The sequence below is a fragment of the Hyperoodon ampullatus genome, assembly GCF_949752795.1.
Source record: "Hyperoodon ampullatus genome assembly, chromosome: 2".
Lineage (NCBI taxonomy): Eukaryota > Metazoa > Chordata > Mammalia > Artiodactyla > Ziphiidae > Hyperoodon > Hyperoodon ampullatus.
This window is the reverse complement of record NC_136915.1, coordinates 55,977,454-55,991,136: the sequence shown is the minus strand read 5'-3', so window position 1 is coordinate 55,991,136 and position 13,683 is coordinate 55,977,454. Positions and strand designations below refer to the sequence as shown.

The 13,683-nt window shown below is 36.3% G+C and overlaps 1 protein-coding gene across 1 annotated transcript in view; it reads right to left on the bottom strand.

Annotated features, from left to right (window-relative positions):
• Nucleotides 1-7,036: 7,036 nt before the first annotated feature.
• Nucleotides 7,037-13,683, bottom strand: part of UBE2U (ubiquitin conjugating enzyme E2 U) — a gene marked incomplete at both ends in the record, with an annotated part of 40,515 nt that continues 33,868 nt past the window's right edge. Inside the window, one exon of the mRNA XM_079696944.1 lies at nucleotides 7,037-7,122. Coding sequence (XP_079553070.1) covers nucleotides 7,037-7,122 — 86 coding nt within the window. The remainder of the gene's footprint in view (nucleotides 7,123-13,683) is intronic.

Genomic DNA, 13,683 nt, shown 5'->3' with positions numbered 1-13,683 from the left:
GTCATTTTTGATGGGGTGATGGACAATGTAAATTTTATGTTGCTGGGTGCTGAATTTTGTTATTTTCCTTTATATATAGTTGTCCATTGTTCTGGCATGAAGTTCAGTATCTTACAAATCAGTTTAGTACTGCAAGGTTTGTGTTTAGCCTTCCATATGGGTCTAAAATAGCCTTTATTTGGAGACAAATACAGCCCTACTCCTAAGGCATGACTCTTCTGAAGTCTCCATCCAACGCCCTTTGAATTAAGAGTTCTTGCTACTCTAACTAGCAGGAACACAAACTATTTCTAGCATCTGTGAGCCTTGTGTGAATTCCAAAACAAACAAAATCATTAGAATCTTATTTTCCTCAAGGCAAACATGACTTTAGTTAGAAAACAATATTACTTGATCTATACCTTTTCTCCAATGATAACTCTTTGTCCTCAAAAAACTACATACTATTGATATTTCCTTTTCATTCAAACATTTGCCTTTTTCTAACTGAAAACATAAATTATAAAAACAAAACTGTTTATTGTCACAATTTTTAAATTGCAATTAAAATGACTATAAGGGAAGGTGCCATAATTATTAAGTTAAAAAGTAAAAGAGAAAACCCTAATGCTTGTTCATATTAAATTCTCGTATCATTTTGGTGGCTCTGTAAACTGCTACACGTTCTTGAGAAGTCACTCTATGAACATAACAAGCATCATAAAACTTATTGCATCTAGTAACCAGACTTTTGGTAACATGTTCTAAGGGAACTTCTTGGCCTCCTTTTTATTCTTCCCTTCAGGTAAAATATAATCTAATATGCCTATAGGGAACCTTAGCTCTCCTCACTCTCAGCCTTGCTCAGACCAAGGCCTAAGCCGATCCATGTATCACATTTCTGTGGCCACGAGGAGTGGGAGGTATCAGGGGAAATGGGGGGAATGGGGTAGGTTGTTGCAGGGGTGGGCAAGGGGGAGAGGGAGAGAGAGCAAGAGACAGAGAGACCCCTCCCTCAAAAGAGCATTCTACGTGGGAGCAGAGTCAAAGAAGTGATTGCCTTGGTGGGGGAAGCCCAGTATGTGTTTTTGACTCAAAACCCCTCATTCTGAAGAGAGATGTAAGGGGACGCAGCCTTAAGCCACGCTGTTGGTAATAAAGGAGGATCCAGCAGATTCTGTACTGCAACCAGAAATCCATGGTGAAATGTGAGGGCAACATTCTGAGAGAAAAATTGATTAAATGAATCATATCCATAAGACGGAAACAATAAAGAGTATTAAATTCATTGAAAAAAAATAGTTGAGAGAACTGGGTGTGTTTATTCCAAAAATAGAAAACTTAGGAGCAGGTGGGAGAAAGACATGATGGCTATTTTCTGAGACTTAAAGGGCAAGTCCACAAAACAGAAGAGCTTTATTTGTGTTGTTTCCCAGGACAAGTGGCAGTACTTTCTTTTCTGCCACAGCAGTATCCCTTGAATCATGTCTTCTACCCATATCCAGAGCCAAGCCTGGATCCTCAGTGTCTGAGCTGATTCTGGATCTAATCAAACAAAGCATTCGTTGTAGCATCTGGTAGGCCTGGATTTGAATTTCAGCTCTGTCACTTATTGAGTGTGTGACCTTAGGGAGTTTGTTTTTTAATTTTTTCTGTTAAAATATTCTTTATCAAATGGAGATAATTTCTCATTTTCTGGATGGTTTTGCAGACAAATGTAAAAGCACATGGTAGGTGTTCAAGAAATTCTGTTAAATGAATGAAAGAAATCTGGAATGGTTGAATATCACAAGGTGCTAGATTTAAGCTAGAAATAAGGAAGATTAGAGCTATTTGAATGTTCCTGAAGTATTGAGCTTCCTGTCTCTAAAAACATCTAAGCAGAGATTAAGCAAAATTATTTTTTAAAAGGAATTTTCCTCTTTGTCTAATTTTTTCCATGTCTTTATTTTATTTTTTATTTATTTATTTTTATTTTTTTAACATCTTTATTTGAGTATAATTGCTTTACAATGGTGTGTTAGTTTCTGCTTTATAACAAAGTGAATCAGCTATACATATACATATATCCCCATATCCCCTTCTTCTTGCATCTCCCTCCCACCCTCCCTATCCCCCCCCAGGTGGTCACAAAGCACCGAGCTGATCTCCCTGTGCTATGCAGCTGCTTCCCACTAGCTATCTATTTTACATTTGGTAATGTATATATGTCCATGCCACTCTCACTTCGTCCCAGCTTACCCTTTCTACTTCCTGTGTCCTCAATTCCATTCTCTACGTCTGCGTCTTTATTCCTGTCCTGCCCCTAGGTTCTTCAGAACCTTTTTTTTTCTTTAGATTCCATATATATGTGTTAGCATACGGTATTTGTTTTTCTCTTTCTGACTTACTTCACTCTGTATGCATGTCTTTATTTTAAAAGGGACATTTCTTATGCTCATTCTAATGCCAATTCTCTCTTTAACCACTAGATGGCATTCAAGGTTTAATCTTTGGGGAATAAAAAACTAGCATTTCTCCTTAAAAATGCATTAAATATATAATTATGTAAACCTACAAAAACAATGTTTAACTTCAATATCCCTGAAAGGATAGCATAAGCATATATTAAGTTAATGTACTCAGCATAAATATTTTCTATATAATTGGAGAAATTGGAATCAAACATAGCTATGCTAGAGGAAGATCACATATTTTTGTGAGTTAAAACACACACTCAAAAATCAGACACTACAGGAACTTAGAAATAATATATATTAACTCCTTAATTTAAAACACAGTACAACTAGAGTTTATTTTATAAATATAAGAATGTTTTATGTTGGTAGTTGATATAACACATGTTAATTATTTTATATAGAAGGAAAAAGGAACTAACATTGTTTAATAATAGAATTTAAGATTGACTGAAAAACTGCAAAACTTTTCCACAAAAGCAGACTTTGTGCTAGCAACTGGGTGGGCAATATTTTTACATTTACCTGAAAAACTTAAGCTTTTAATAAGCACATATTAATGGCAGATAGGAAATAAAGTTTTAGTTTTCAAAAACAATATGTGTTCATCAATAACTGGGCAAGTTGGTTAATCTCTTTGTGCCTCATGTTTCTCTCATTAGTAAACTACAGATAGAGCTACCTCTAGTTTTCCACGATTTCTGTACAGAAACCTAGGGGTGACAATCCAGTTGAAAAGGGAGTCTAGGAAACTTCTCTTGAAGCTATGTCTGTATAATAAGGGAAGTGGTCTGACTTGGAGTGTAGGTTGATTTGTTGTGTCTTTGAAGAAGGCTGATAGATAGTCTCCTGGGTTACACTTAGAGGCGTGTGCTTACACTTAGAAGTATAACTGTCCACTCCACGGTGTGGCCAGTATTACATTAGGAAATGAAGGGAGAATGCCTGTCACACAGTAGGTGCTTTGCCATATTAGTTCCGGTTTCCTTTGTATAGATACTTCAAAGTAGGGACAAGGGCAATATTCTTTCCTGAAGCTACATAGAATGTAAAACTTCTCCAAATTGATAACTTTTATTTAGATAACTTGCTGCCTGACAAAGCTTAGACGACTGGCATTGTTCTTTCCATGATCATATTAGCAATCACTGGTTATAGAGTATGATGTAAAAGTAGTGTTATATGCGCTTAAGTAAGGATAGTCAAAAGAATAGCTTCCACTGTTTTCTGACTTTGTATCTTTCACTTTCTCCTGAGAAAATAAATATGAACTATTGATTAGATTCTAGATTCATATTCTTTCCCATGTCTTGGTAGAAATAAAGTATTTGCATGAATAGCCAAAAGACCGGCAAGGCAATAGGAAAGAAAAAAAGGCCTTAGAAATGAACGCCAAACCAAATGATCAGTTAATGAATATTTATGAGTTGCTTATAATGCCAATGAGTTCCTATTAATACTAACTAAAAACATGTGTAAAACTTAAGAATTTGCATAAAATATTCATGACAGTCATTTATATTTCCAGTTTCCAATCACTGTTCTATGACTATACCCTTAGAATACCCAAAATATAACCATAATCTCTACATTAGAATGGGCGCCTTCATTTTACTTTTCCTAAAAGTAACTACCTTCACATTTAATTCTCCTATTAAGTGGGGAAACAGGGTTAAGTATGCATCATTCAAGAAACACTAATTGAGTGCCAGGTACCAGGTTAAGTGCAGAGAATACAAAGCTACAAGAACAGTCCTGCTCTGGTCACTCTGCATGAACAGATGAATCTCCCCACCACAGGTGCTGAAAGAGACAGGAACAGACTGCTACAGAAGGAGAGGATGGGGGGACATGGGAGCCTGAATCATAGACCATTCCACAAAACACAGTGGAGCTGGATCTTCATGCCATCCTTGTGGAGTACTTTGCCAGGCTGAAAAGATGACAGGACGGAGAAGGGAAAAGAACCAAGGGCATAATGGGGCTAAAATAAATGTGGTTATGATAGGTGTTGTTTTCTGGTTTCTAGACTGAGAAAATTTCACAATTTTTACATTTCTATTTTTATTCTCTGAAAACGTTGGGGAACATGGGCTTTTGTCACCCCCCTCCTTGGGAACTAATATTTATTGAATGTCCATGTGCCAACACTATGTGGTTTATATATATATATGATCTCATTCAAGAGATCAAATGCAAAACAAGTTTGCAAGGTAGGTAATACCTCCTTTGAACAGATAAGGAGACAAGCTCAGAGAGGGTAAGAATTTCTCCAAGATCTATCTGACACTACAGCCCATGCCCTTTCCCATGCTGCCTCCAAAGAAAGATTTTCCATGTGAGAACTGAAGGAAAAGCATGAATAATAGTGAACCTCGAGTACTGTGTATGTATTAGTGTATTTAATCCTCACAATCTCCTTGGGAGGTGGGTAGAGTTATTACTGCCATTTAAGAGATAAGGAAACTGAGGGACAAAGCAGTCAGATAACATGCCCGAGGTCACAGAGTTGGTAATTGGCAGAGCCAGGATTCAGATGCAAAGAGTCTGGCTCCTGTGTCCCTGCATTTAAGCGCCCCATGTTCCACCTTTTAACTCAGACTGAATCCTAACTTGAGACCCTGCTGGGAAAGATATCCCAGACAGAAAGCACAAAGTGGTGAGAAGATCTTATGTTCCCAAACAATAGTGGAGGAAAAAAAAAAAAAGAATTTAGGGTAGCTTAAGAATCGGGTCTTGATTGATGAGGGGATGGGAGGACAGTAGGAGGAGGGGTATGAGGTGGGAGAGATATGTCCCTCTTTTTCCTGAAGGCTCTGCAGATGAAAGGCTCTCAATTTGCATTTTCTGGGTTTTTTTAAAGGGGACATTTCAGCGCGAGGAAAGTTTTCTCTGTTTTCAAATATTAAAAACAGAGAGATGCAAAAGGTATTATATTGCATGTACACATAGACCAATTACTCACTTGCACAGATTCCCAAACATTTCCTACTTGAAACTCTGAATTGACCAATTTGCTATACCTCATGTATTTTGATGAACATGAGACTTTTAATAATTATTTAAAAAGAAGTTGATTTCACCATATTTTATATTTTTGCATGCTCAAATATTTATGCTGTAATAAAATTATGTAGATAAATGTAATATCTTTTAGACACTTTATTTAAATAATGTTTAAATTAATGTTTTGTTATAATCTGATCTAAATATATTCTCATCAACCACCAGATGGCATAAGGTGTGAGAGTTTTATTCTGACAGGGTCACCACGCACATGATAATTTGACCTATAACTTCAAAATAATGTATTTAGGAAAATGTTCTAGCATTCAAACAGTTCACAGTTATTTCAGCCATATGGAGAAGTGGGTGGATAAGTTGAAAATGACATGGTTCTACTTTTTCTACATTTTGAGGTTCTGTGGGATGCTGGCCTTACATAATGAATCAATAATCAAACAAATAAAACAAAGCAGTTCTGTTAAAGGAAATCAAAAAGGAAGTCATGTCACAGCAAAATTAACCTTATATTCTAAGTAGGTTTCTTTAAACGAAACTTGAAACATGCCTTAAAGAAAAAAACCATGCTGACACTTCTTCAACTTCTGCTTCATAAAAACTTTTCTACTGCTTATAATTTACTCTGAAAGCAGAAAAGTTTCTAATGCAAAAGCTCTCCTCCCCTTTGGCTTGAAGGAAAGTTGCTGCAGAAATCAACTGAAAAAAGAATATCTAACCAAAAAACCCAATCTGAACTATGATATTAAAGGATAGGAAAGTCTATTTTAAGAGCCTTGATTTCTACACAAATTCAAAATACAGCACATTGTTTTTATTAATCCTATTATTTTCATCTAGAAAAGAGGTCACAATGCTAACAAGGAGCTAATAAAAATGATGTAAATACAAAAAATAGGAACTTTAATTCCCCTAGCTTTGTGGTAGCACATTCACTGAATGCTTTGTAATAAGCCCTCCGGAATAAATGACCACTGCAACACAGCCAGTGTGACAGAGTTGAGATGAATCTGTGCTCTAACATGATGAAGCAGAAAAACTGCCTTTAGGAGTCAAGAGACTGAAGATGAGATTAAGGTCCCTTCCTTAATGTGGTCCAAGAGTCAATCATTCCAAAAGATATTGTAATAATTTATCTTTGTATTTAATTACAGACTTCCTCACTAGATTTAATATATTTGGTTCCTGAGTGAGAAATCCATCTGTGAAGGAGGAAAAGGTGTTTGGAACCATGAGAAGAATGAAATACTAACTGGTGATATGTAAACAGGTTGGTTTTTCTTTTTTCCTGTTTCTAAGTTCTATTTTGATAAGGTTAAGAATGGAAATAAGAAGATTAATAGGAAAGGTATTGTGGGATTCCTTCACTGTGGTTCATGTTCTATCCGCACCTTTGGCAGCTGGTAGGTAGCAAAGCTGTTTCCCACCTGGGTTCATGTGAAAGGACAAAATGATACTTCTTATTTTTGTTCTTATGTTTAAAAGAAATCCAATGGGTTTCTTCTGATAGTTCAGTTAGTAGAAAGTGAATAATAGATATTTCAAGTTCATAGGATAATATTCTAGACAGTTAAAATTACTTACTTTAAACCCCATTCTTTAGGTCGTCTTAGCTCATTTTTCTTCCATTTGTAATACTCTCCAATGAAATTTGGATCTTCAAGCACTGAAATTAGAGTATTTTTAAAAGGAGCTATGCATACATTCTTTAATAATAGTTTAAAGTTTACAATAATTTATTTCTCCTTAAGTTAGTATGTGGCAATGACACATACTATTATCGTTCAAGTCACATTACGATCCTCAGACACTCTCCAAATTTCTTCTTTTAATTTAAACTTTGTGATACTGGATATTGTTTGAAACAGATTGTGACTTTGTAACTTATCATGATAATGATATTTGTTTATATATCATTTATAGAAACAAGGATAGTTTAAAAATAACTCATACAGAAACTGATACCATAGTTTAACAAAATTCTAATGCAGCACTTCAAGTGAAAAAATAAAATCGTGGAGTTTGAAACTGACATTACAGATCTTGATCTTCTACAAAGCAAGAATCTGCAACAGATGATCATCCAGCCTCTAAATGAATCCCTTGTCTTTTTTTTTTTTTTTTTTTTTTTTTTTGCGGTACGCGGGCCTCTCACTGTTGTGGCCTCTCCCGCTGCAGAGCACAGGCTCCGGACGCGCAGGCTCAGTGGCCATGGCTCACGGGCCCAGCCGCTCCGCGGCATGTGGGATCTTCCAAGACCGGGGCACGAACCCATGTCCCCCGCATAGGCAGGCGGACTCTCAACCACTGCGCCACCAGGGAAGCCCCCTTGTCTCTTTGTTATTGGGAGACTGCCAGTTTCATTGACAGTTACCGAGGTCACAATGTCCTTCCTTAATCTGAGGGCTGTGAGATTCCACTGCTCCTCCTTCTGACCTCCTCAGCAATTCTGAGTAAATTTATCCCTCCCCTATGGAAAGGATCCCTCTAATATTTGAAGATAGCTCTCAGGGCAGCCTCAGTTCCTTCAACTTTTTCTTAAGTCATGATTTTCTAGAGACCTAACCATCCTCATCCTGGTGGTGAACTTTGTTGATATTCCTACTAAAGTTTTCATCCAGAACTGGCTCAGAATCTTGATTTTATATCAATAGCAAGATGCAGGTGGGATTGCTACCTCCCTCGATCTGTGTGCTGGACTTCTCTCAATTTAGCTCAGATATGCATTAGTACTTTCTGGAAATCACATTATACCACCGGCTCATATGTTTGTGGTTAATTATAAGCCTTATGCCTTCAATCAAATTCACATAAAATTTACAGAAAACCTACTATGCTTAAGCACTGGTAGTTTTTACACAAAATACTATCAATCCAGATCATTCTCACACACACATATATATCCTTCCTTTTCTCCCCGCTCCCTCCCCCTGCTCGCTTGTGTGCTTTCTCTCTTTCTTTCTTGCTCTCTCTTCTCCTTCTAATTGTCCTGGGTTTATAGTCCTGATCTATTTAACCAACCAGATGCTCCCCACCAGTCCTGTCCTTATCTGGAGCTTACTTCTTAACAATGATAAATTAACCTCTTCCAGCTTGATGAAATTTGTCATTGATAGAGAAAACATTTAAACTGAATAATTCTCCTTTTTTTCTATTAATATTACATGATTTTCACCAGCAATGTTCCAATCTATTCTTTATCTTCTTCAAACACACACAAACACACATACATACATATTCTTATAGACTTCATTAATACTCTTTATTGTTATTTGGAATATATTCCTTCCTTCCTTTAAGGAAGCAAATCTGTATTCCCCAGAGTTCTTAGCAGGATTCATTATCTCCTTTAGATGATTATAATAATTAATATTAATAGAATTCTTACTATATATGGGGGTACTTGTAAAGTAGATATGCAGTGCTTACCATTATAATACCCACTTCACAGATGAACAGACAGACACAGAAAGGTTGAGTAATGTGTTCTCACATGTACTATTCATTACTACCTAAAGAAAATTTAAAATTTATTTGATGTTAAGTTCCCTGACCAGGTATTGAACCCAGGCCATAGCAGTGAAAGAGCCAAATCCTAACCACTAGGCCACCAGGGAACTCCTGAAATTTACTTGATGTTTCTATTCAAGGATAATCCATGTCTTTCCTTAATTTTTTGGAATTGTCTTTCCTACATTTTCTATTTGAATATGTATGGCAGTCTCTTCCTTATATATTATGAAACCCCAAATGGCATGATTATCTTTCCTGAATACAGTAAGTCCCCTACATACGAACCTTCAAGTTGGGAACTTTCAAAGATGCGAACATGCATTCGCATGTCCAATCACGTAAGTTAGTTCATGTGTCTGGTGTACACTGTCACATGCGTGCATACTCTACAAGTGGTTGTGCTTTTGTGTATTTTTTGTGTACTTTTGGCGTAGAGTACAGTAATACAGTATCTTTATTTCAAGCCCAGAATGTCTGGAGGCAAGCATAAAACCAGCAGTATGTAGCTGATTGTGTTAGTTGGGTACCTAGGCTAAATTTGTTGGACTTATGAACAAATTGGACTTACGAACACACTCTCAGAACGGAACTGGTTCGTATGTAGGGGACTTACTGTATTCTCATTTCTTTTATATTATTGACTCATTTTCTCCAACGCTTTCTCTATTATCCAAGAGATGAAAGATGCCACAGTATCTGTACAAACTTTTAACACTTCCTATTTTATCCCCATAATTTTTTCACTCATCTGTCTCCTACCATCTGACTGTAAATGCCTCAAAAAGCTTATCATAATACTTATGTTCTTGTCTTCAACAAAGCCCATTGATAGACATAGAAGATGCTCAGTGGATGATGTTGATGGGAGGGAAATAATGAAGAAATGAGGACCAGTGAAATTTTGTCAGAACTTCTTGAAGTTAAAATCCCCCCATCACTATCATACCTTGCCCTTGTGGCGGTTTTGTAATCTGTGTAGAAAAGCATCCTCTACTGCCTCCGTAGTATATTTCTTCCTTCCTTTCCTTCTGAGGATTACTGGACATTGCTTCTACTCTGCTTTTTCTATTGTCCAACACCTATTGTCCAACATCTGTATAGGTTGATCTGAAAAATTTTTTTTCACTCTGGGACTGCTGTGTTCAAAGAAATATATAAGCACTAACTTACCTTGGCATGTTTTATTTTCACATATACTATCTTATGCTAACCATAGAGGAACTTAAAATAGAGTAGAATATTTTTGTCAATGAATAGAAATGAAAAATGAGGTACAGAGACTAACCTAAATTAGGTTAAATGACTAACCTAAATTCACTTAACTGTGTCTGCAAAACTAGTATAAGGCTAGGAGTCTCTAATTTCTGATATCAGGTTCTTCCCACTAGGGCTTTTCCATTGGCTTGCACACTGTAACCACCTGGGCAGCTGTAAAAACTACTACCCCCTGGTCCTTCTCCCAAAGATCCTACTGTAATTGGTCTGGGGGTACACCCTTTACATGGGAATGTTCACGAGCTCCTCTGGTGGCTCTAAGGAGTAGTCAAGACTGAGACCACTGCATTAGAAGTTGATGATACTGCTTCTTGCATCTAAATGCATTTCTGGAGACACTTGCCCTCACTGCTGGCTCAAAGACTCAAGGAATGAAAGTATCCTAAGGTGAAAGCAAGCATTCCCATGATGCTTCAGGCTGTTTGGTCTGTCCTGATGACAGCAAAGAAACATCAGGAAACCTCCGCTCACTATTACAGGGTACACTGGTCTGAAGGAATTCTTTTCGTATAACATAAACATTTCCTTATGGGGATCATATTCTGTCATTAAGGTGCTGTTGCCCACAGCCAGATGTATTGGTTTGTTCCCTGCCAAACTTTTAATTTGCCATCCTTTAGTGATGGACAGAGAATAGTGGATCATCAGTACATTTTCCCATATGATTGTCTATGATTATGAGCAAATCATTGTAATTACTGAAAATGTACTGCACATACTTCAGAGTTTGAATTTAAATCTCAAGTTATACAGAAATTACAATTTTATATCATATTATGGAGGCAATATAATATAAAGGAAAGAACAAATATGGAGTCAGAGGACTTGGTTCAAGTCTTTGGGCCACAGCCCACTTGTACTAATAAATATTAGCCACACTTACTGAGCACTCGCTATGCACTAGGCACTATTATAGTGCTTTAACGTTATGATGTATGTTCTGTGATTATTCTCATTTTACAGATGAGAGAACTGGGACATAGAGAGGTTAAGAAACTTATCCAAGGTCACACAGCTAGTAAATTGCAGAGCCAAGATTAAACCCTGGCAATATGCATACAGAATTTACACTCTTACCAATAGATGACATTCCATGTGTGACCTTAGGTAAATTACTTAGCTTCCTTTGGTCTTGGTTTTCTCATGTGTAAAACAGAGTAATAATAATGCCGAGCTCATTGGGTTGATATACAACTCTGCATGACATATACTAGGTGTTCAATAAATATTGGTTGATAAGTGAATAAAAGGACAATAAGATTGGGATGATTAAAAAAATACAAATTAAGAGGTACAAACTACTATGCATAAAATAAATAAGCTACAAGGATATACTGTACAACACAGGGAATATAGCCAATATTTTATAATAACTATAAATGGACCGTAACCTTTAAGAATTGTGTATCACTATGTTGTATGCCTGGAACCTACATAAGATTGTACATCAACTATACCTCAATTAAAAATAAACAAGAAAAACAATGCGGAGTATACTCTGTAAACTGTGTTATACAAGAATAAACTTACTAGTATTATGGCATACATGACTATGTATAGATTTGTGGTACAAAGATATGCAATAGAGTTAATACTCAAAATCATAACATAATCTTACTCATCACTATTTGTAAAATAAAAAGCTTTTAAAAATATGCACAAGAGTTTAATAATCTTTCCAGTGATAAAAATATAACTGTAGAAAATGAAGTTATTAGAAGTTCCCCCTTTATTTCTGAGTAGTTAAAGACGCATTCTATAATCTAACAGCTTCATCTTTCTTATTGCCAGGAAATTAAGCCATTAAAAAAGATAGTATTGGATCTCATCCAGCTGAACTATCCAAAGACAAAATGGCCAGCAGCACATGTAAGGTTTACATTTACTTTTTTTAAATTAAGTGCTGGTTATTATTGAAGGAAAGCTTTGAAACATTCTTATGACAAATCTCTGTAGGAAAGAGAGGCAGAGTGATTGTGAAATCTTGCACCAAGGGCTAGAATCAAAGTCTCTGAAATTCTTCTGGGCTAGAGGTAACCATTTCCAGCTATTGCCTTCACAAAGAGAAATGAATTACATACTAGGTTAGTGACAGATGTAGAAACAAGAACCAACTTAAATATTTTGGTGTCAAACTCTTTTGAAGAAGAAATTACAGCCAGTGATACTTCATTATTACTTCCATTTTAAAATTATTCTTTATTATAAGACAATCATTTCTAAATTTCTTTGTTTGGGATGTGCTTCTGTTTTTTTCCTAGCAGTGTGGAGTTTCCAAGAGCCTTCATATATTTACACGTTATTCCATAAAGCACCATCCTATAACAATCTGTTTGTTTTTTGGTTGAAGGAGTTGGACGCTGAATCATTCCCTGGAGCATGCCAACTGCCTCCTGACACCACATCTGTTAAGGGTTATCACCTCCTGGAACCCATCTGAGCTCCTCAGAGCCTCTTACATAGCAAGTACTCAAGATGTGTTTGCTGAATTGACTAAGAAGCACTCAATCAAAATCTTTTAAATGAAGTAAACTTTCATGTAATCTGGTATCAAAATCAATAAAACTCTTTTACCCTGATAGTGTTGTTAAAGACTACTTCTTAAAGCACCTTGAACAAGTTATTTTTCTTAATCACTAATCTATGAGTCAGTGAGGAAGATAATGTGTAATCACAAAATAACTAATAACCAACTTCCTGAAAGAACAAGTAATTTCTTAGAAATTATTGACCTCACATTTTTATATTTATTAAGCTTAGTACTCCTTTTTGCTCTAATTTGTGTCTTAAAACTAGATATGATTTTTTTTTCTGGGTGATATTTTGTTCTCTTAAAACCAAGTAGTAGACTATCACAATGATGAGATGAAACACGATGAGACCACAAATTAAGGCAGTGGTCATGGAGGTGGAGTAGAGGGGAAACATTTGTAATGTTGCAGGAGATAAAATCAATAAGGCTTAATAAGGGAGATAAAGAGGACTAGGAAATGTCTATGATTCTGGCTTGGCAAGTAAATGCAAGAATGGTGATCTACACTAACCAAGAGAGGTAATGAAGGAGGGAGAATAGGTTTTGGAGCAACATAATGAATTCACTTTGGGACATCTTGGGTATGAGGTGCCTTATTACACAGTTGTAAATATGCATTCAGAATTCAGAAGACAGTCTGGCTAGAGATGAGGCTTTAGGAATTACTGGCATGTGGGCTAATGAAAATCATAGTGATGGATGAGGTCTCTCAAAGAGAGCTGGGCAGAGAATACTGAATGAAGAAGTTATTGCTAAGGAAAGAGGCAGAGGAGCGCTTAGGAAGGTAAGAGGAAAACCATGGATACATGGTGTCTTCTAACTTAAGGAGAGCATAGCCAATAGGATTTCAAGTAAGATAAGGACTAAAAAAATGTAATCACTGAATCTGGGAATTCAGAAGTCACT